The sequence below is a fragment of the Peromyscus eremicus genome, chromosome 17, assembly GCF_949786415.1.
Source record: "Peromyscus eremicus chromosome 17, PerEre_H2_v1, whole genome shotgun sequence".
In the NCBI taxonomy this organism is placed as follows: domain Eukaryota; kingdom Metazoa; phylum Chordata; class Mammalia; order Rodentia; family Cricetidae; genus Peromyscus; species Peromyscus eremicus.
In genome coordinates, this window is record NC_081433.1 from 5449150 (window position 1) to 5471612 (window position 22463).

The window sequence follows — 22463 nt, forward strand, 5'->3', positions numbered from 1 at the left end:
TCACATGTACACACCCCGAAATAGCCACAAGACCAAATTAGATTTCAATACTCTAACTATGGCTTCCCTAATTTTAGCTTATGGAGAATGAAGGTTCCTTGTTCTGGCCCACAGAGACTCCAGATTAATGTTCAGAGGGCTAGGCAGGAAGCTGTGTTCCCTGCAGAATCACTGTCTTCCTCCAGGCAAGGCCCCTGCTGGAACTCCAGCCATTCTGTAAGGGGCACTATCTAGCTCCCAAGACTATTTCCAACGGCTAATCTCTAGCTGAGAAGTCGGAAGAGAAGGAGAAATGCTTGCCCACGTGAGGGGTCTTATTCTCAGTATTTCTCATCCTTATGGCACCCTGTGGCAAATCATCATTGCCCTGTGCAGATGGAGTAACTGAGTCAGGGGGCAGGGTGTGACGTGCCTGTTGTCGCTCAGATAAATCCAGCTGTGATCCAATCGGGGAGACCCCAGAACTCTGTTTCTTGGCTGCCTCGTCCAACAGGCTCCTCATCGTTTAATACAAAAGACTTTGCCTTTGAAACATGTCTGGAGGGGTGCTACATTCATTTCCTACTGTTGCTTAGCAACCCACCCAAACAGTGATTTAAATAAGGTGATGTCTGTTCTCTGTCTCTCGGGCTTTGGGTCTCAGTAGACATGGATTGTCTGGTGCTTCCCACTCAAGGTCCCACATGAGTGAAGCAAGTCACCAGGTCTGATGTCTTAGTCATCTGAGGCCCAGGCATCCAAGGGTTTCTGTACCTCTCTCTGGCCTCTGCGTCTGCTTTGATACCATGGAGGCTTCTGGGGTTAACATGGAAAGCAGTGCTCCAGGGCACTCAGCGTAGGAGAGGAGAGGCAGGCAGATAGATGCCACCTTTTATACACCAACCTGAGGGGACACAAATCATTGCTTCTGCCTCACCCTGTCTACCAGGACAGTCCCAGTACCCTTTCCAGGTTTGGGGATGAAGATATGGATTCAATCACTTGGTAGGACTGAAAATAAATCTGTGGCAAATGTTTTGGAAAAACCCAGTAGGCTTCGGTCCAGTCTGAACCAAACCATTCCTTCTCTTCTCCTGTACAGTAGAGACACCACCTCCTGAAGCCCCCAAAGCCTCCTTCCAGCATCCCCCAAAGCTCAAGGGTGGGACTGGACTTCCTTAAACAGAGAAAGAGTTCCTGGCCCCTTCAAGGCCATGCTTTTCTCTTCATGTTCACCTGGGTAAGGGTCATTAGACTTGTGATCTAAAATGACAGTCCACAACGGCTGGACAGACAGTATCTGCTACATGTTACACATGCTCCTTCCTGACAGGGGAAGTGAGGTGGCACACGGGATCCTCTGTGCATGCCATTTAGAAGAGCAGTTGGATAGTGTTGCTAGAACTTGAGAACAGAGACCTGGCCCCTGACTACCACCTCCCTTGCCTTTTAAGTTGATGCTCTGGATCTTCTTCGCGTCTCCCTTTGAATTACAGTCCTTCATCTTGACATTGACGTAGCCTCAGGGCCAGTATTCTGTCAGCCTGTTCCCTGCACATGAATTCCAGGGGCCAGAATCTCTTCTTTGGGCATTGCCACTACCATTTTCAGGGTATATGGACATAGTCCCTTTGAAAGCTTCGTGAGCTGCTCATGAATCAATTGGTAGCACATCCCATGAGTCAGCAGCCATATCCACAATTCTCCTGTATTGGGTTTTCTTCACTGTCTATGAGGCAACACTCAGGCCTGTGGCCTTGCTTCTTTGGGGAGATCAATGAAGGACACCACGGATCTCTCTGAAGTCTTAATGGAGGGTGTTGTTGGTGTGTGTTTGGCTCCAACTTCAGAGCAGGATTCCTGGAGGTCCAAGTCTTTCATCCATGTTAGAAGAGTGTGCCCTCTTCAAAGTATTCCAGGGAGTGCTGGGGGGTTTATAGGTAAGAAAGCCCTGATCCTTCTTTGCATTAAGTTCTTTGCCTCATCTCTTTGTTGTCACACTGGAAGGACCCCGGGAGCAGCTGTGTCACCTGCCAAAAAGCATTCTCAGCCAGCTAGACACTCCACTTTCCCTCTCACCGGAGCCTGAAGCCATGTTCAGCTCGGGATGGCTTCCTCCAGCTTCCACATTGCCTCTGTCCTGGACGCCTCTCGGAGCTTCCTCAGGGCCACTAGGCTACTGCTAAGGGTCACTTCAGTGCTGACTTCCCCAAGTGAGGTCACTGTGTCACCGTCAGAGCCACATCCACTTAGAGGTTCCAATATCTGCATGATGTGTTTGGGGTTCCATAACAAACTTCCCAGAAGTCAGTGACTTCTGATCCAAGGATGTTGGCGGTGTTCTCTGGTGAGTCTAGAATCAGGTTGGTTCTCCACAGAGTGACCATGGCCATCTTCACAGCTGGGACCCTTAAAGGCATGCCGCATATATTTCTGGATCTGATGGTAAAGTCTTTGGACCCTCTGACCTCAGTTTTTCCCCTCTGTAAGGCTTCTCCCTCCTTGAAGCATCCTTTTCCTGTCCACATGGTATCTCTTTCCCTCCCTGAAGTCTCTCCACATATCCCATGGAGTGTCCATACTTCTCAAGTGAAGTCAGGATTCACTCAATGAGGCTCCTTCCAGAGTAAGAACCAGGCAGAAGCTGTGCTGCCATGGCCCAGCCTCAGAGGCAGGATCTTCTCAATATCACCCTGTCAACATCTCTCTCTGGGACAGCCAGGGGTCCCCCCACGCAGAAGCCAGCTGGGGAAAATGCTATCCACTACAGATCTGCTGCTGCCGGTGTCTGTGAAGTGTGTCTGTGGTGGTATTCCAAGTGTCTTCCTAGGCTGTCTAGAGGAAGCTCAGGGGCTGCTGTGGGTCAGCCCTCCGGGGGATTGGAATGATGCTTATTCATTAGGAACTAGTGAGTTAGCATCTTCTGTTTATAGCAGTGTCTGCCTGTAGGACAGTGAAGGCCTTGTATGACACCATCCTGCAAAGATGGCCATGGAGGGAGAAAACCAACCATGCTCTTTATCATCTCCATCACGGTGTCAGCACGGTTGCCAGGCACACAGCACAAACACTTTGCTCACACCCATTAGCCGTCCTCTGCCTCTGAAGGAATGGCCTTCCTATGCCACGTGTGTCCACGTTGAGGCTGAGGATGGGCCAGACAGCTTGCACAATGGCAGTTCTACACCGGCACTCATCTGCACACATCCCGAAGCACACGGCTCTGTCACTCAGGAGAGTAGGCACCTCATCCTCACGCATCTGTCGTGCTTTCCTCTCCGTGGGCCATCATCTTCCTCAGAGTGGAGCCTGTGCCTCTGGCACCGAGACTCGGAGAGTTTCCTTTAGTGGTCTCAGGCATCCAGGCCCCCCTCCAGAGTCCTAGAAGGTGGAAGGAACACAGGCCAGGGGCCTCTTCTACTCAGAGGATGCAGGAGCAGTGGTGACCAAGATGACAGTGTCACTCAACCCAATATAGACCCGGCTTCTCTGGGACACATTGCCTACTGACCCTCGTCTCTCTGTCTTCTGCCCTAGCTCTGACACGCCCCAGACCCCACAGTGATGATTACAGCACCATGAAGAAGATCCCTCCTCGGAAGCCAAAGAGAAGTCCCCATACGAAGCTCAGCGGCTCCTACGAGGAGATCTGGGGACCACGGCCTCCTGGTGTGATGGGCCATGTGGGCAGGCATCAGGCCCCGGGGACACTGAGTGTGCAGTGGGCCAGGCCTGACTCTGTACCACAGTGTACGCTACAGCTGCCCCTGCACCTGCCATTGCCACAGGGGGACTACGACGATGATGCCGAGCCTGTGTACATCGAAATGATGGGGAATGCAGCCAGGACCGGAGGCTCTGAGACTAACAGCCCTGACCAGGGAGAGTCTGTGTATGAAGAGATGAAGTATGTCTTGCCTGAGGAGGGCTGCGGCCCGGGGATGCTCACCTTCCTGCCAGCCTCGCCTCCTCTGTTTTTGGAGACTCGAAAAGCCATCGTCTTGGAGGCTGGTGAAGGGAACTGCCAGCCCTTGAAGGACACCTGTGACATCCCTCCACCCTTCCCAAATCTGCTTCCCCACAGGCCACCACTCCTGGTCTTCCCTCCCACTCCAGTGACCTGCTCCCCAGCTTCTGATGAGTCACCACTGACACCCTTGGAGGTGAAGAAACTGCCAGTCTTGGAGACCAACCTCAAGTACCCAGTGCAGTCTGAAGGCTCCAGTCCCTTGTCACCACAGTATTCAAAAGCCCAGAAGGGGGACAGTGACCAGCCGGCATCCCCTGGCTTCTCCGTATTTAATGGGTCCAGCAGAGTCTCACCACCTTCCACACCACCTCCACCCCCGGGGCCACCTCCTGCACCCTGTGGACCAACCCCTGCACCCTGCCGGCCGCCTACACACTTCGCCTTCCCACCAGATTCTGTCTTGATCACAGCAGCTAAGGCACTGACTAACTCTGACCTGCCCAGAGCACAGCCCAAGCCCAGTTCAGCCCCAGTGCCGGGTCCCTGCAGTTCCTTCGTTAAGACTCCATATTCACCCGGAAGGACAGCCAGAGCAGACCTCAGGAAGACCTCATCCACCTTCTCCCCACCAAGCCCTTACAGCCCACCCAACAGCAGGCCACTCTCCAGCCCCCTGGATGAGCTGGCCAGCATCTTCAACTCGGGGAGGAGCGTGCTGCGCAGGTCTGCAGTGGGACGGAGGATCAGGGAGGCCGAAGGTGAGCAGAAACCCTGGTATGTGTGCATGCTCCTGTGTGTGCACAGCATAAACCACGTCCCATGTGCCAGACCATTTGGAGTAGATGTCAAACCTAAAAACTGGTCCCAGGTGACTGGCAGCAATCAGGTAGGAACTCATCTCAATGCCAAAAGGTGACATGATTTGACAAAGTAGCACTTGAGGTGGTGAGCTAGAGCAAAATTGAAATGTCCCTACTCAGTTGTATTGTTATTGTTTTCCTATGACACTAGCTTACAATTTGAACGTGGCATCCATTGCGGGCATGACGTTACTGATTGGCGAGTCGCTTCCATCCCTGGCGTCCTTATGTCCCATAGTGTCTGGGATTGTCATCTGTCCAGTTACTCCCTTGTCCCTAACGGAGTGTGGCCCTGGACGGCCAGGTTCTGTTCTCTCATGTTCCAGCCCAGGAAGGAGCAAGGCTTGGTTCTGTTTTTGTTTTCTCAGACACAGCTGAGCTGAAGGGACAGTCTGCAGTTCCTGGCCGCTCCAGCGAGCTGGGGGTTAGGCTGATGCAGCTAGAGGCAGCTGCCAGCAGTAAGAAACACCCTGTGTTCTGCAAATGAGAAATGCAGCCAGCTACACTAGTCTATGAGGACGTTCTGATGATCTCTGAGACAGAGCTCACATCTGCTCATTCCCTGTGCTCAGTGTGCTGTGCTTGCAGATCCAGCAGTCATAGAGGTATATATATATATATATATATATATATATATATATATATATATATATATATATATATATTTAATGCTCTTTTACAAAATCAAAATATCTTCTTAATGTTCTGTCTTTTGGAGAAGAAAACAAGTTATCTCTCTATCCCAAGAAGTGTAACAGCCAGACCCCCACATCCCACTGAGGACAGAGGCACCAGGTACCCGAGCCTCTTCAGACAAGAGACTTGAGAGTGGGGAGCTGTCTTCCTCGGGGCAAGCCTAGGGACTGACTGCAAGAGCTGGACCCAGGGCACAGTGTTCTGTGCACTCATCAACCTGCTCTTTCCTCAAAGAAGAAAGCATCGATATGTTAGCTTCCCTGGTGTGATGAAAGCAGGATCTTAGATAGTAAAATCAGGAAAAACTGGAAAGCAGTATGTAGAGCAAGGCTAGGAATCCCTGGCAAGAGGAAGAGTAGCCACTCCCCAGCAATGCCTCAGTGTGGCTGATTATTTGTTTATCTAACAATTTCTTCTTAATTATAGGCTGCTAATAAATGAAACCATACTGGTAAGGGACAGCAAAATGTTGGAATTCTACAAGTTATGTTTTATCACAACAACCAAAACAGGCCCTAAAAAGGAAGCATTAAATAATGTCAAAAATTGCTATTTGGTGCTAGAACTAAATGTTTATCATCAAATGTGCCTTCCTATAGGTCAGAACTGGGTGGATTCTCCTAGATTCCTTTCCATTAAAGGTAGAGAAGCCCATTTAAATCTAGACAGAACTTGTCACTAAGAAACCTTGAGGGTGGGGCTGGGGAGGTGACTCAACAGTTAAGAGCCCTTGCTGTTCTGTTCCAGCACCCACATCAGGTAGTTCACAGCAGCCTGTAACTCCAGCACCAAGGGGTCTAAAGCCCTCTCCTGGCTTCCACAAGCTCCCACACACAGGTACACAGATGAATTCACATATGCATGGAGAAATAGTGAAATCAATCAAGGAAGAGGAGGAGGAGGAGGAGGAGGAGGAGGAGGAGGAGGAGGAGGAGGAGGAGGAGGATCAGCAGCCCCTGTCTCAAGGGTGCAGACAACTGAGGTGTCAGCAGGCCTGTACGCACATCCTGTGACTTTGCTTCCCTCTCCCAGGTGACATCAATCAGCACTGTAACCGAAGAGTACAGCTCATCTCTGTTCCTCCTTTGAGTTTTCACAAAACACCTTCTAATTTGAACAGAAAATTCTTTGAACCATTTCTGACTACTACCGTAACACCAGAATTCTCAGTGACATGAGCCCAGGCCCTCCCTGCTCAGATGTAGGAGTTCCAGCGCTCACTTAAGAATGAGGGAATTCTCCCTGGCCTGTGAAGGAAATGGGCTTACACACTTGTGTGACGTGCTCTAGTGAGATAGAGCAGGCTGATTTCTGAGAATGTGAAAGGGGTTATGGGTAAGATATGGAAGGGAGAGATTTAATGTCCCTGCCGTGTGCTGGAGCGGCTTACGTGATTATTAAGGCTTACAGGGTTTCATCCTGAGCAGAGTAAATCCACTTTCTATTGAAGGGTCCACAGGCTGTTAATCCACAGTGTGCCCAAGGATTGCTTTCTTTAACATTCTCAGCCTTCTTCTCTGGCCTCTTTATGTTGAAAGGCATTTTTATACCTAAAATCACCTGGGTATTGATTCATCTCGTGTGTGGCTAATTCTCCCTCATGGCGGGCATCAGTGGTGATTCAGATTCATTCCTGGATAGCCATGAAGTATGGAGATTGGTCTGTACCTTCTGTAGCATAGTTCATAGCGTTTCTCTTGCTGGGGGACGTGGTGGCCTTGAGGACATTAAAGGGTCAGTAAATTCCTTGCTGCAGGTATTTTGAGTACAGATGTGTTATACAACAGTGAGCAAGCAATCGTGTACAGAAGTGAGGTTCTCCCGTGTGTAATTCTACCTCATGACTGTTCTAGAGACCTCTGTGTAGGAGTTCATGAGTAACCATGTTCATTAAAATAGTTGGCTTTTTGTTTTTTGTTTTTTTTGTTTTGTTTTGATTTTTTAAGACAAAGTCTCAACAGGTCAGCCTAAGCTGACCTACAACTTGTAGCAAGCCTCCTGCCTCCAGAGTTCTGGGATTACAGGCGTGAGTCACCATGCCAGGCTTTGGATTTTTCTTGTAAGCTAAAGAAACGTGTGAATTCTAATAGTACAGAATGCAGAATTGGGGGGTGGGGGATCGACACATGCGCGTGACTGAAAAGAAGAGCCATGCTAGGGTAAAAGCAGTGGGGGGCTCCCTGTACTACTCTAACAGCCTGCTGCTCCACACTCTATTCTAAGGTGCCTGCTACACATATGCCCATATTACAGGTGGGGAAACTGAGGCCTGGAGAAATATAAGCTTGCTTAGAGTTCCTCTGCTCATGGGAGGCAAAGCCTGACAGGAGGACTGTGGGTCTGTCTAGAGCAGCTCTTCCCACAATCCTTTGCACAATGCTTGCACCCAAGAAAAGATCAGGGGTGGAGGGTTAAACACATGTTTTATCACTGCTGTGCAACAAGCAACAGTCATAGAACTTGGGGTGTGGGGCGAGGGGAGAAACTCACAAATGCCCAACATGCGCTTTCCAGATTACAGGGAGAAATGGAATTACACCATTTGGCCCTTGAGGTGAAAATGAATAGATAACTATCTGCCTTTGCCCTACAGGAGCTGAAGTTCAAGCTAACTGGCATATATTTTTCATGTGATGGTTTGATGATTACCATAGTAATCATTTCTAGTTGCTTCCTTTGAAAATGCGAGGCCTTGCTCAGATGGTAAACAAGGCTCGGCCGGGCCACTAGGAGGCACCATTGCTCTGAGTGGTAGTTCAGGCCTTGTGCGCTTGTCTTAGTGACTCTTCGCCCATTGGAAAAGGTCAGGAAGATGGAGTGTCTATGGAAATACAGACATGGTGGGAGTCTGGAGCAGGGTGAGAGTGGAAGGGAGCCAGGCAGAACTAAGATGAATCTGATTCATAACACTCATTTCATTATTTTCTGACCCTGTGAATCCAGAGAGTACAAGATATGAATAGGTACTTGGAAATGGTCTTGTGTACAGAAGGTAGACTGAATCTTTACTTGATGGAAAATCTGCCTTAAATAGAGCAGATGAGATGCACAGAGGCATAAATAGAGTGAGAGACATGATATTTCCTACAGCCAACACTTTCACTTAAGGTTCACTTAATCCAAGTGGAAATTACTGTAAATTTCAAACATTCTATTTGATTATGTAAACATTCCAGATAAGACTATTTTGAGTTCGGAAGTCTGTATTTTATAATGAAGTTTTATGGAAGTGTGCTTTTGTTTCTGAACGTTGTTTGTTTTAGAAGGACTTTAAAGCTTGCCTGTAGACGATTTTGAATGTACCGAAGGGAATGGGTTACAGAAGCGCTCTGCCTGTGTTGTCTCTCTTCTGCCCACGCCACTCCCCATCACTGGGTGAGCTGGAGGGACACGCCAGGGCAAATCTTTGTTAATATTTATGTATTTCATATTTATGTTATTCAAGGGGAAAGGCACATTCTTAAGTCCCTTTACCTCAGACAGAGCGGTCACTGCATCTCATCTGCACTGGCAAAGCTGACTCTGGAATCCAGGGTTCACTCTTCACTGTATAAGCACCGCAGTGCTCAGGACTTGTATGCCACCAGAACACACCCCAGCAAGAGCCTCCATTCAGTTTTGGTAACACTCCCTGGAACAGATAGGCGATATACACAACCCTTCTGCTACAGGGGAAGAGATGTATTTCCAAATATTACATCCTAACACTGCTAAATGTGAAAAAACTGAGGTTCAGAAGGAATTGCCATCTGTCTGCTGCCCAAAGACAAAGGCAGTGGCATCTTGGGTCAGTGTTTTATGGGAGTTCAATGCTTCTGCGCCAGGTACAGCGTAAGCACCTAGACACCGTTTAGCAGTGAGAAGCCTTCCTGACTTCCCAGCAGAAATCTGTACCTCCTCGATCAAGCTCCGTGTTTGCAAACACGAATCTTAAAATGTCTTATTAACAAAAACAAACCTGATCCAGGTATTGGGTTAAAGCTGGAAGATCAGAGAAGCAGAACAAGCCACAGCCACCTCACCTCGCCAATTCCTCAGCTGATCCTGTTTCCTCAGACTGGATGCCTCTCAGCTGAACTGTGCTGCTCAAAAGCCTAAAAGCTTAACCAGCTCTAGTTCCTGGTTTTCACGCCTTATATACCTTTCTGCTTTCTGCCATCACTTCCTGGGATTAAAGGCTCTTGTTACCACGCCTGGTTGTTTCCAGTGTGGCCTTGAACACACAGAGATCTGGATGGATTTCTGCCTCTGGAATGCTAGGATTAAAGGCGTGTGTGCCGCCATTTTCTGGCCTCTATATCTAGTGGCTGTTCTGTTCTCTGACCCCAAATAAGTTTATTAGGGTGCACAATATTTTGGGGAACACAATATCACCACACCCCACTGATGGTGTTTGAAGCAGAAATTACAGCATGATCGTCATTTAATCTCTGATATACTCAGATGAGATGGCAGGACAAGAAATGAGTCTGCCTTATGTAAATCTTGACCTCCAACAATAGGAGTCATCGCTTAGACCTCCTGCCCGCAGACAGATCTTGTGTCGTGGTCCACAGCTGCTCAGTTTCCTCTCTGAGCCAGATGTCCTCCTCTGTGAGAATGTGCTGGAGTGTGTGCATGCTCCTGGGTGCAGGTCAAAGGGAGCCCTGAGGGGCCTGAATCTGAGCAAGGGTGTCGACAGAACCGGCACATAGTTCACTGCTCTGTGAGTCTCCTCACTGACCCGCAGCCACCAACAGCCTGTCCCTGGCACGGAAGGTTACCTCAGGAACAGAAAACAGTCCCTTGCATTCTAGAACCATCTCAAATCAACACCGAATTGTCCTAAGGGTCCAAATGAGGATGTCTTTTGGAGAAACTAGATTGGCATCCCCAGAGAAGGCTGGTGTCTCCACGTACAAGGAAGTGCATGTCAGGCCCTCGCACAAGAGGAACTGGTTGTTCTCCTAACAGACCCGTGACCCTCTCCATGCCCATGGGCTCTGGTGTACCATGTCTCTCTGGCTGCCGGGACTTTTTTCACTAATTTCTTGTCCCCTCTGCACCAAGTAAAAGTACCTGTGGTGTTGGGGGTGGGGGTGCAACTCTACGCAGTTGAGTGTTTCTAATTCTCCAACATCTGGAAAAATCATAGTCAGTTATGCTAAGAAATGTCCTGTGATTTTAATAAATTGATCAGTAGCCAAATTAACCCATGCAAAGGAAGGACAGAGCTCTTTGTCCCCTAATATTGGGGAAAACTTTTTAAATGCCTAGGTGCTTAATGTTGTTTGAGATTTACCTCACAACTTACCATAGTTTCCCTCTCCAAATAACCAATAATTCGTATAAACAAACTGTACAGCCAGGCTTGTGCAGATAGACTTGTAGAATGAATCCCATGACAGTCACCCAGTAACTCAGAGTGTCAGTGCAGGGCGGGCTACTGCGAATCCCACTTCAGTGAGAGAAATCCCAGGGGAGGAACAAATCTCTAACATGAGGTTCTAAGGCACTTGGGACCCCTGACTAAGTTCCAAGTGTCCCCAGAACCCCCTTGCTTCTTTGTATACACCTTGTTTGTGGAGGAACGTCACAAATGTCATCTGTCAGAGAACAGCAGTGGCCTGGGAGAGATGAGTGTAGCCTTGGATGCAGGGGAAGACAGAAGACAGTTCTCACTGCTGAGGTCCAGAGAGATGTCGGGTTTTTGTCTGGAAGCTACTTCTCGGCTTCCTGGTGAGGCTCTGACACTTCCATTTTCCCCCTCTACCCCATAGAAACTAGGCATGACCACTGAAACCTGGGCCACTCCCGCAGCAGAGCACAAAGGCCTGGAAGATGGAGAAGCAGTGTGGTGATGGCGGCTGTGCTGGTGTGAGCAGACCCTCACATATGCTGTGTGAAGTGATGGCATTCATCCATAGTGTAGCAGCTGCCGGTTTACCTGCAGCTCTCTCCTATTGGTCCGGCTACTGACTCCTCTTCTTTGTGTGAGAGAGAAGCAGGTGTTGCCTCCCTGTTTACTGAGGAGCAAGCTGAGGCTTTCAGGATTAAGAGATTTTTTCCCCCCATAATCACAAAATCTAACATCTTACAGTTAACAGTCAAACCTCCCAAACCCTACGATTCTATTTTTAGTCTCTGAAAACAATTAACATTAAAATAATGATACAAAGACCCTCCCTGTGAAAGCAATTCCCTTCCGAAGTTAAACACAAACTCATTACTGGGAACAGATGTGGCGAGCTGCAGATAAATTCTGCTGCCTCGTCAGCATTCCCGAGAGACTTCCAGGGGTTCATGGCTGGGAGAATGTTCTAGAATGCTGCTCTTATTCTCTACTGCTGTAGGGCCTTACAGGGGAAACGGGGTCAGGACTGTTCACAGATCCCATGATACACTGTCCTCATTCTCTGCACCCCTTCGACTTCGACCTCTTCAGTATTCTGACTGGAGACTGTCATGGTTTGAGAGAGAAGTGTATATCAGATGTCAAGTTGACACGGGATAGACTTGTGTGTGACTTGGATTGCTCATTTGACTAGATTAAGGAACTCCTGGGGCATGAGTGAGGCATGCATTTGGGGATGCCTGTGAGGCACTTCCAGAAAGAGTTAGCTGAGGGGGAGAGCTTCCTTGACTGTAGGTAGCACCATCCCACAGGCTGGGGTTCTGGACTCAGTGAAAGGAGAATGGATGTGAGAGTCAGCCTTCTCCTCTCTCAGCTTCCTCCTCAACGGAGATGTACAGAAGCACTGTCCTGCCTTCGCAGATGGGAGCTGGCCTCACCACCACGACTCCCCTGCTGTGACGGACAATATCCCCTGAACTGTGAAGTCAACATGAACTTCCCCTCCCTTAAGTAGCTTATTGCCTGGTGTTTGGTCACAACAAAGAAAGACAAACTACCACCGGAGCTGAGCTCTTACCACCAAAAGCAAGCCATACTGAAGCTCCATCACGGGCATGCCCACCAAGAATCCTGTACAGAAAGCAATGGGCTTCTAGTAGGGATGAGGACATAGTATGCCATCTCACAAGTCGATGTCAGACATCTAATTAGGACCCCCAGAAACTAGATGAGAAGCGAGCCAGCCCTCAGCATGTGCTGGGATGGATGGTAAAGACAATGTAGGTAATGGACAGTGACCTTCAGCAGCCACTTGATAAAGACAGGAGAAAGATGCCCCCAAGCACTCCCATATCTTCTCTAGCACTGTCCTAGAAGGTCAATGGGACTTCACTGTCTACTGAATGTTGTAGACACAGAGATGAAGTCATTGCTGATAGCAAAGTGAGAAATGAAACTAACCCAAGAGCTAACCTCAGACCTGTATTTGGCTCCCACGGTGGCCGTTTGTTGAGAAGACGTCGAAGCCACCCCACTCCTAAAAATGGCAGCTCCAATTGTTCTTGCCACTTCCTGATTCTGTGATGCCTTGGACAAAACCAAGCAGAAGGTTATGCAATTAAGTATTTAGTTCAGTGTGATATAAAACTCAGCTTTGCATGAAGCGAATTAGCTAAAGCCTTCTCGTGTCATCTGTAAATCTTCAGTAGCCAGCATGCCAGTCAGTCCAAGGCTCTGCACCTGGAATAAACAGGGCATCATCTTTTCAGATGAGCCAAGTGTAACCAGGAAGCCGTTAGGTTTGGAATGCACTGTCAGCAGGGGAGTCCGATACCTTAAACTCTGGAAATAACACCGTGTTTTCAGAGGGGGGCTGCCTTTCCTAACCAGCCAAAATTTTTTCATACTGCCAACCTGTGAAAGCAAGCAGCTATTGTGTTCCGTGTGCTTCTACTCTGGATTATAAATTAAGTGCCACCGGGGGCTCACAGGAGAAGCCGACTGCTCCATTCTGCAAGCCACTTGGCAATTCTTAAGCAAGAGAAAACAGGCCTCCCCAATGATCTGCGCCTTATTGTTGCTGTATAACACACTCTCCAGTGTTTCATTCCTCTCGTGAAGAAATAGTCACAAGTGATGTGCAGGATAAGATACCACCCCACTCAAGGACTGGGAGACAGTTCAGCAGTAAGTGTTTGCTGGGCAAGCGTGAGGATGTCCTGGCTCGTCTTATGTCACCTTGACACAAGCTAGAGTCATCTGAAAGGAGGGACCCTCAGTTGAGACAATGTCTCCATAAGATCCAGCTGTAGGGCAATTTCTTAACTAGTGATCAATGGGGGAGGGCCCAGCCCATGGTGAGTGGTACCATCCCTAGGCTGGTGGTCCTGGGTTCTATAAGAAAGCAGGATGAGCAAGCCAATACGTAGCTCCCCTCTATGGCCTCTGCATCCATTACTGTCTCCAGGTTCCTGCCCTGTTTGAGTTCCTGTCCTGACTTCCTTCAATCATGGACTACAATGTGGAAGTGTAAGCCAAATAAACCCTTTCCTCCCCAACTTGCCTTTTGGTCACGATGTTTCATTGTGGCAATAGAAACGCTAACTAAGAAAGACTGGGGGCTAGAATTCTTATCCTCAGTAATTCAAATAAATGCTTAGTAGGCCTGGTGGCCCACTTGTAACTTAAGCCTCCAAAGGCAGAAATAGGGAAGCCTAGAGTAAACTGGCCAGCAATACTAGCCACACCAAGGATCTCTGCACTTGAGTGTGAGACTCTGTGTCAATGAACACAGTGGGAGAATGCTTAAGAATGATTCCCAGCATTAACCTAGGGCCTCCAGATGCAAGGTCATATACAGGCAAACATGAACACACACACACACACACACACACACACACACACACACACACACACACACACTTGAAAAGAGGAAAAACAAAAACAAAAACCACTTTCCCTACAGAGAGACTGATGCTAAGCTCTCACTGTGCTAAAAGTGTTGGGAGACAGGACTGATTTACAATTACTTGCCAGGGTAATTATCTACCTGTGTCTGACTGTAATCATCTATACAAGTGGCCTAGAAAATTCCACAGTCTCAGAGCTGACCATACTCAAGACCACATTTTCTGGGGCTTTATTTCTGGAGGGGAGGGGAACACACTCGTCTCCCTTCACAATGCCAAAGTATCTTGGGCTCCAGCTGTGATATCCAGGTTTCTCTTTGACATCTGCAGTTCTCTTATTTATACCTGGGACTGTTTTACTCTGTGAATTACGGTAAGAGGACATAGGATGGTAGGATTCACTTCCCTTCCACACCACTGCTCACACCCAGCCAAGGAGTAGGGCTGGAAGCAGACACTTCACTGATTCAAACTGTAGCCCAAACTGTACCATGGCATCTGAAGACCTACACTTTACCCAAAGTCCCTTAAAAACCAACACATGCACACACACACCAAAAAAACAAAAACAAAAACAAAAACAAAAAAACCAAACCCACCAAAAGAGCTTTTTCATACTCCAAGCCATGGCTTGCGATCAACAATAATCCTCCAAAGAGATGTCCACACATGGGAGTGTTTCAAAGGATGTTGTGTGCATCAGGGAGTTTGATTTTTACCATTTTTCCTCTATGTGGAAAGAAGTAGGTGAGAAGAAAACTTGGCCTGGCGGCGGGTCTGGGCAAGCCAGTCCAGGAATCAGGCGTGGCGGGTCGGGGCAAGCCAGTCCAGGAATCAGGCACGAGGCATGTTAGTTACAGACCTCCTTCCCATTACAAAACTCAGTTCGAAAAGCAGCTTACGGGAGAAGGGTTCACCTTGGCTGTCACGGTGGTGAGACACAGCAGAGTGGCACCTCAGAGCTGTGGCGTTTAGGAATATGAGGCTGCTTGGTGACATGTTGGGGGTCGAAACAGAGACAGGCTGTGGCCAGAAGTGAGGTTTGGCTATAACCCTCTGAGCCCAAATCCCAGCATCCCACTTCACCCAGCAAAGCTCCATCTCCATCTCTGCCTCCCTAACTGTACCACCACCTGAGGGCAGGTGTTCAAACACACGAGCTGTGGAGACAGAAGCCCATGCTGCTTGTCAAGTCACATCTGTGTGGCCCAATAACTCTTCCCTGGCTTCAGTTTTCGGGTATCATCTCCTGGTATGCAGCATAAGCCTGGATATAATAGGGACATAGGACACACTCACAACTCACCTGACTGAGAATCCCTGTGATCCTCCTGACGGTTTACACATTTCTCTGGGGAGGTAACCAATGCCCCGCTGCAGATCCTATAGGGAAAAATTGCTGTGGGATGTCCTTCTGCATGCTGTGAATATGTGTTTCTCTCATTGGTTGATAATAAAGTTGTTTTGGCCTATAGCCAGGCAGAATAAGCCTGGGTGGGAAAGCCAAATGGAGATACAGGGAGAAGAAGGGCAGAGTTGGGGCAGACTCCAGCCAGCCACTGAGGAAGCAAGACATATAGAAAATGAGGTGACAAGCCACGAGCCACATGGCTAGACATATATAAGCATTATGGGTTAATTTAAATGTAAGAGCTAGCTAGTAATAAGCCTGAGCCATTGGCCAAACATTTATAATTAATATAAGCCTTTGAGTGATTATTTGAAAGCAGTTGCAGAACGGGGCAGGACAGAGAGCCTCTGATTACAAAAAATAGCATCTTCTACATTTTTTTTTTGAGAATTTACTTTGTCCCTTAGTATTTAGCTACCTTCACCTTTGTGTCTAGTAATGGAGTCCCCCAAGATTCTTAACAGATAAATCACCTTCAGTCCCCATGGAGATGTCACCCACAATTGCTGACCCACGGAGACTCCAGATCACTCTGTCCCTAATACACTGTTCGCCTGCCTCCTGGCCACATCCGTCTGCATCACTTGACCTCAGCCCTAGCAGAGATCTGTCCAGGTCGCTTACGTGCTGCACCAGAACAGAAAGCCCCAGTTAGTAGCTTTAATTTCATTGCCGATTGCCCTCCTTACTGCTTGATGGGGTTCTCCGCCGTTCTCTCACCTAGGTTGAAGTCATTAATTTAGGGGTGACAAGGGGGAAGACTTTGTGCTTCAGATATGGCGTTGGGAGGTCATCAAATGGTCTGTTTAATTAGATGATCGTTAGAAAGCATGGTGATCCGACCCATCTGGAAATCGGAGTGTGTTTCCATGTCTGTGTGGTTAAAAACAACTTAGGAGCTCTTGGTGACAACTTTGGAAAACACAGTTCATTTAACAGATAATGAAATTATTCTTCCATGTGGCCTCAGGACACGTAGCTCCTTCCAGGACTTAAAAGTATCACAGGTTCACTTCAGGCAAAATAATAATAAAGTAGACTTCATAGTCAGTGTTGCTGTTTGCCTGGAGTCTTTAAATAGACTGAGAGAAATTGTTTGGGGGGGGGTACAAGTTTGATTTGTTTATCAAAATCTACTTGTGGGTCTCTGGTTCCAAAGCATTGTCTAAAGAGCATGGATTCAATTTTTGTTTTTCTCTCTTTTCCTGTGAATATGCGTGTGTGTGTGTGTGTGTGTGTGTGTGTGTGTGTGGTGGGGGGCAGGAGTACATGTGTGTGTGCCAGAGATCAATACCAAATATCTTCCCCCATCACTCTTCATCTCATTTTATTTTTTTGAGTCAGGGTCTCACACTAGACTCATTGACTTTTTGAGTGACTCGCCAGTGAGTCCCTGGGTCCCTCCCATCTCTGCCTCTGAGCACTGGAATTACTGGTGCACACAGCCACACCCTGCTGTTTACATGGGGCTGGATATTTGAACTCAGGGCCTCATGCTGGCACAGCAGGGCTTTACCCACACCGGGTCATCTCCCCAACCCCAGGGGCATGGATTTTATGAGGGAAATGTGGGCTTTCTTTGTAAACAGGGGTGCCCGAGAAACCACGTATCACCTGGGGATGGCGTATGGGTTTCACAGAACCCACTCGGCTTCACCCTGGTGAAATGCCACCCTTTCAATTTAGAGTGTTCTCTTCCCTCTCCGTTCTGAGCACTTATCCAGACCCTGTGAATTCATTCCCCAGGTCACACATGGCCACACATGGTACAGTGGGTGGGTGTAGAGTATCCTAGAGGAGCAAGAGAAAGAAGAGGCGGGATGGGAGGGTATTTGCTCGGAGTGGAGGCCAGAGTGGAGCTCTCACTGGGAGGACTTAGGAAGGGATGGTGTAGCTTGTTTGGACGTCAGCATCAGGCTGCATGGAAAGGACAGATTTGTTTCTCCTGTTATTTTTATTTTATTATTTTATTTTACATAGTTTCACTGAGTAGCCTCCATCTCACAGAGACCCACATGCCTCTACCTCCATCACTGGGATGGAAGGTGTGTGTGTACACATGCCAGGAGAGCTTTCCAAGTCCAGTTACTTACGAACGTAAAACAGCTTATTCCGCTTTCTGAATTTTGGAGTACTTGCATATACCTAATGTCATATCTTGGGGATGGGACCCAGCATAAGCCTGAAGTCTATGTATATGTTATGTGTCCAAAGTACACATAACAAGAGGGTATTTTACATATTGTTTTATAACATTGTACATGAGTCCATGCAATATAGTGTTTCACTTTGGGGATGTCAGCACTGGAAGCCATGGTCTCTGGTTGGAAGGCTCAGGCATCTATCACTCCTCTTGGAATTCGTCACAGTTGACTCCCTGAGGAGCTTCATGGGAAGGAAAACCCCTGCACCCACTGGCTGTTTGCAGCTCCCTTCCAGTAGCTCTGGTAGCTCTGGATGAAATGGGAGCCCACAGATGATTCTGGTGTCACCTTCGTCTTGGGTGCTTGCCCTCTGGGTGACGGATGTCCTCTCTGTGGCAATCACTGCCATGGGTTGAGGGAAGTGTAGACCATGAACTCATGCTCTGGAGACTCAAGGAATTATCTGGGCCTGCCTGTCAACCATTGGTGCATCCTTAGCCACCGAGGCTGTCAAAGAGACCAGCCTCAGCAGCCCGGTGGAATTTTTAATCTGACTTGCAATCCCCATAGAGATTCCCCACTTATTACCTGAAGCCTCAGAGTGGCTGCTGTCCAGTGTGGACAGGTGACACCCACCATACCCCTGGGCTCTGCTAAAACACTGGGCTCTCCGTGCCAGGTGTCCTGTGCTCTGGTGATCTGTCCCCAGGCGTGGTGGGTTGTCTCTGCTGTGTCCCTACAGCAGGATCTCCGTGTTTCAGACACATTCGGTTGGACCCGGCCTGTGCCTTCTTGTCATATTTGTTTGTTTGTTTGTTTGTTTGAGACAGGGTTTCTCTGTGTAGTTTTGGTGCCTTTCCTGGATCTCGCTCTGTAGACCAGGCTGGCCTCGAACTCACAGAGATCCACCTGGCTCTGCCTCCCGAGTGCTGGGATTAAAGGTGTGCGCCACCACAGCCTGGCGTCTTGTCATATTTTTTGTGGGCACATTCGCAGTGAGTTGTGAGCAAGGCGTCTGAGAAGACCTCAACACACCACCCTTCTAAGATCTGGTTGTTGCTGTTTGGGCTTTGACTTTTTCCGCTTTGCTGGTTCTGCTTGACCTGTGTCCCTTTTGCCAAATGATTGGCATTACCAGCTTTCCATCTAGACCGGGTGTTACATACAGTCTTCCAACAGAAGGTTGAGGACTTTATCTTCTCTTGCCTTCCCTGTCAAGTGAACAAAACTGTTCACCTAAAGGGACGACAGCCGCCATACTGCCTCTCTGCACCGTCTCAGGCTTCTGGATCCACACTCCACCCCGGACTGAGGAGATGGGAGCCTAGCAGGAATTTCAGAGACCTCGCAGCCTGGAAGACCACGCACAGTGATGGGCTCCAGCCAGGTGGTTTTGGGTTCGAGAATTCCCCCTTTTATGGCAGAGACGGAATAAACTGGGGTTTGGGGGGTGCGAGGATCCAGTTGGTTAAATTTAAAAGAAAATTGGCAGGACTTAATTTTCTGTGCATTTTCTGGGTCTGAGAGGCTTGTTTACACTGACAGTCACTCCCCAGCTTTGCCATCCCTACGTTTTTCCGGGCTGGGCACATATGGCGTTGGGTACCAGTCTGCTGCCTCTGTTGGTGTTTTCTACTGTAAAGCATCGCCCCACGCTTGGCAGAGAGCGGGTTATGAGTTCTGAGTGGGGACAAACGAGGGTTCCCCTCTTCTGCCACTCAGCCCTCTGGGAAGTTGCTCCTGGGGAGGTGAGCATGATAGATGAGTCCTCTTCCCAAGAGCAGGGGCATCATGGGGGTAGAATTGTAAGGCCCAGCTCTGGACGTGTGTGTGTGTGTGTGTGTGTGTGTGTGTGTGTGTGTGTGTGTGTGTATACACAAATGCATTGCTGTCATTTATTGAGAATTTTTCATATAATATATTCTGATCACTTTTTCCCTCCTCAGCTCCTCCCTGATCCTCCCTACCCACCCATTTATGCCCTTTCTCTCTCTTCTTAACAAAAAAAAATAAGAATCATACATGCAAAACACAAAAACAGAAACAAAAATATGCAAACAAAAGACTCATTAGACAAAACACATGCACACAAACACAAACACACACACGCCCAAATAAAGCAAAGTGAATGAGACAAACACTCCAAAAACACCTTGGGGTTTGGTTTGTGTTGGACAGCTATCCTTACCAGACTTTTTGAGCTGGGATAGTAGGGAACCATTCTGCTTTGTCCATACTGACCAGTCCCAGGGGCCACAGGGCTGTGCTTTGGGGTTTCTGAAGTAACGTGTTCTCACAGAGGTGCAGCCAGTCAACATAGTGTGGATTGGTCCAGCTGTGGCACAGATGGGGTGCCTGGATGCTCCCCGATATCGGGTTCCCATATCTCCCATCACCAGCATTGCTGAAACATCTTTCCGCACACTTCTGCCATGGTCACACGTGCTCATGGGCGGTTAGAGTTATGCCAGGCAGAGCAGACTCCAGCCTTGCATGCTGCTTGATGCCCTGCCCTTATCCAGGCTTCTCCTTCGGGGATACCCTGCCTCTCTCTCCTGAGTCTCTCCAACGGAGAGATCTCCCTGTCAGAGCTTCTACTGAGCTACTGTCTCTACAGAATTCTTCCCACTAACTCTCATATTTCTGAAAGACCATGAGGCAAAAGCTTGGGCTGTGCCAGCATGCCAAAAAAAAAAAAGCTCTCCCCAGCTCACAGGCGGTGGAGTGGGAGGGTTAAGACTGACAGCTGAATCTTCATTTGTTGGATTTTTGGTTCATTTGTGTATTGCCATATGGGGACTGAACCTGGGGCCTTGCATATGATCATGTCAGGCAAGTGCTGCGCCATGGAACAACCTCTATGAGTCCTTATGTGTGATTGATTGTTTCTGCATGGGGATATAAGGATTAGCAATATCAGATGTCTAAAGGAGATTGCCCTATGCAACATAGGCTACCGTTAGCCTGATATAACCCACTGCCAATTTATCCAGGTCTTAGCACATGGAGCTGGTAACAAATTCCTGAATCCTAGAAACAAGAGCTTGGGAGGGTGGGGGATGGTGCCAGGCCCTCCCTCTGCATTTTTAGTTTTCCTTAATGCCAAGTAGGAGAAGACAAGAGCTATGCCTTTCCGGAGTGGTCCAGCGGCCTCTCCCAGCAGGGCTTTTCCGGTGGCATTGCCGAGAGTCCTAGCCAGCAGGAGCGATGGGTCTGAACCGCTTCCTCACGTGCTTTCTGCCTCACATAGCACTCTCAGCATTAAGTCCGCTAGACTGCTCCAGTTTGTTCACTCCGGTGTTACGGAAACCCTGATCCCAGCTCATGTGATTCCAAAACATGAGCTGAGGTTATCTCAGGTCAAGAAGGTAACTAACAGAGAATTTTTTTTTTTTTGATCATTTCTCTTAAAGAAACACTCCACTGCTTGTTGGGTGCCCGTTTTCCTTGGCAGAACTGGGACTCTGGTTAAGTCAGCTCCTTCCCCTTGGCTGGTCCAGCCCCACCCCTTGCCAACGCCCCCCCACCCCACCGCTGTCCTTCCCTAACCCCTCAGCCTGCTCTTCTCTCTCTGTAAGTTCATCTCACTTATTCCCCCCTGCCTTCTCCCACAGCACTGGCTCTTAAGACTCCCCCCTACCGGGAGAAATGCTCCTTGCCTAGGGCTTCATCATAAGTACTCCTGTTCCAAAATTGCTGTTCAGTTTAATCTTTGGGTGTGTGGCAGTCCCTCCGAGGTCCCCAGGCAGACCCACAGTCTTCCAGCATTGGCTCCTTCTCTGGACTCCTCCCTACCTAGGGTGCTCATTGGCCTGCCCGCTGCCACCCCAGCCGTTGGCATGGCGAGTGCACCTCCCCCTACCCTCCTGCCCAGCCCTCCTGCAGGGCACCAGTCTAAATCCTTACAGCTTTTCTATTTATAGCCTTACCTCCAAGCTGGAGAGCTTTTGCCAGGTGAATATTTATTTATCAAGCTCCTTTCTTCCTCGGCTCTTACACAGGCATTTGAAGGGAGCCAGGCCTGAGATGCAGCAGACACTGCAGACCCCCACCCCCAAAGCTGCGGCAGACCTGACTTCCCTCCCTTGATACAACCAGTTCTGTCCCTTCAGCCCCCCCCCCCCCCGCCATTCTTTCTGCCTCCCCTGCAGAAGTGCCAGGATGCTCTCCTCCCCACCCCACCCCACCCCCTCCCGTTGATACATTACCCTGCGCTTGTCCACCCTCCGGATTCTCCTGTGGATCTAGAGCTCCTCTGCAAGCCTCTGAACACTCACTACCTTTTCCTTTTAACTTTTTAAATTTATTTATTTTACATCCTGACTGCAGTTTCCCCTCCCTCCTCTCCTCCCAGTCCCTCTACCCCCCTCTTCTCCACCTGCCCCCCATCTTCTCCTTCTCCATTTCTATTCAGAAAAGGACAAGTCTCCTATGGATATCATCCAAGCCTGTCATATCAAGTTGCAGTAACACTAAGCACCTCCCCATGTATTGGTCACCTCGCTGGGCAAGGTGATCAATGTGAGAAGTAGGGTCCGAAAGCCAGTAAAAGAGTCAGAGACAGCCCTGCTCCCGCTGTTAGGAGTCCCACAAAAAGACAAAGCTACACAACTGTCACAGATGCAGAGTGCTAGGTCAGCCCCACACAGGCTCCCTGGCTG

General features: G+C 48.8%; 1 protein-coding gene across 1 annotated transcript in view; it reads left to right on the forward strand.

Annotated features, from left to right (window-relative positions):
* Positions 1-22463, forward strand: part of Myo16 (myosin XVI) — a 363210-nt gene that overhangs the window by 296912 nt on the left and 43835 nt on the right. Inside the window, exon 31 of the mRNA XM_059244646.1 lies at positions 3517-4707. Coding sequence (XP_059100629.1) covers positions 3517-4707 — 1191 coding nt within the window. The remainder of the gene's footprint in view (positions 1-3516; positions 4708-22463) is intronic.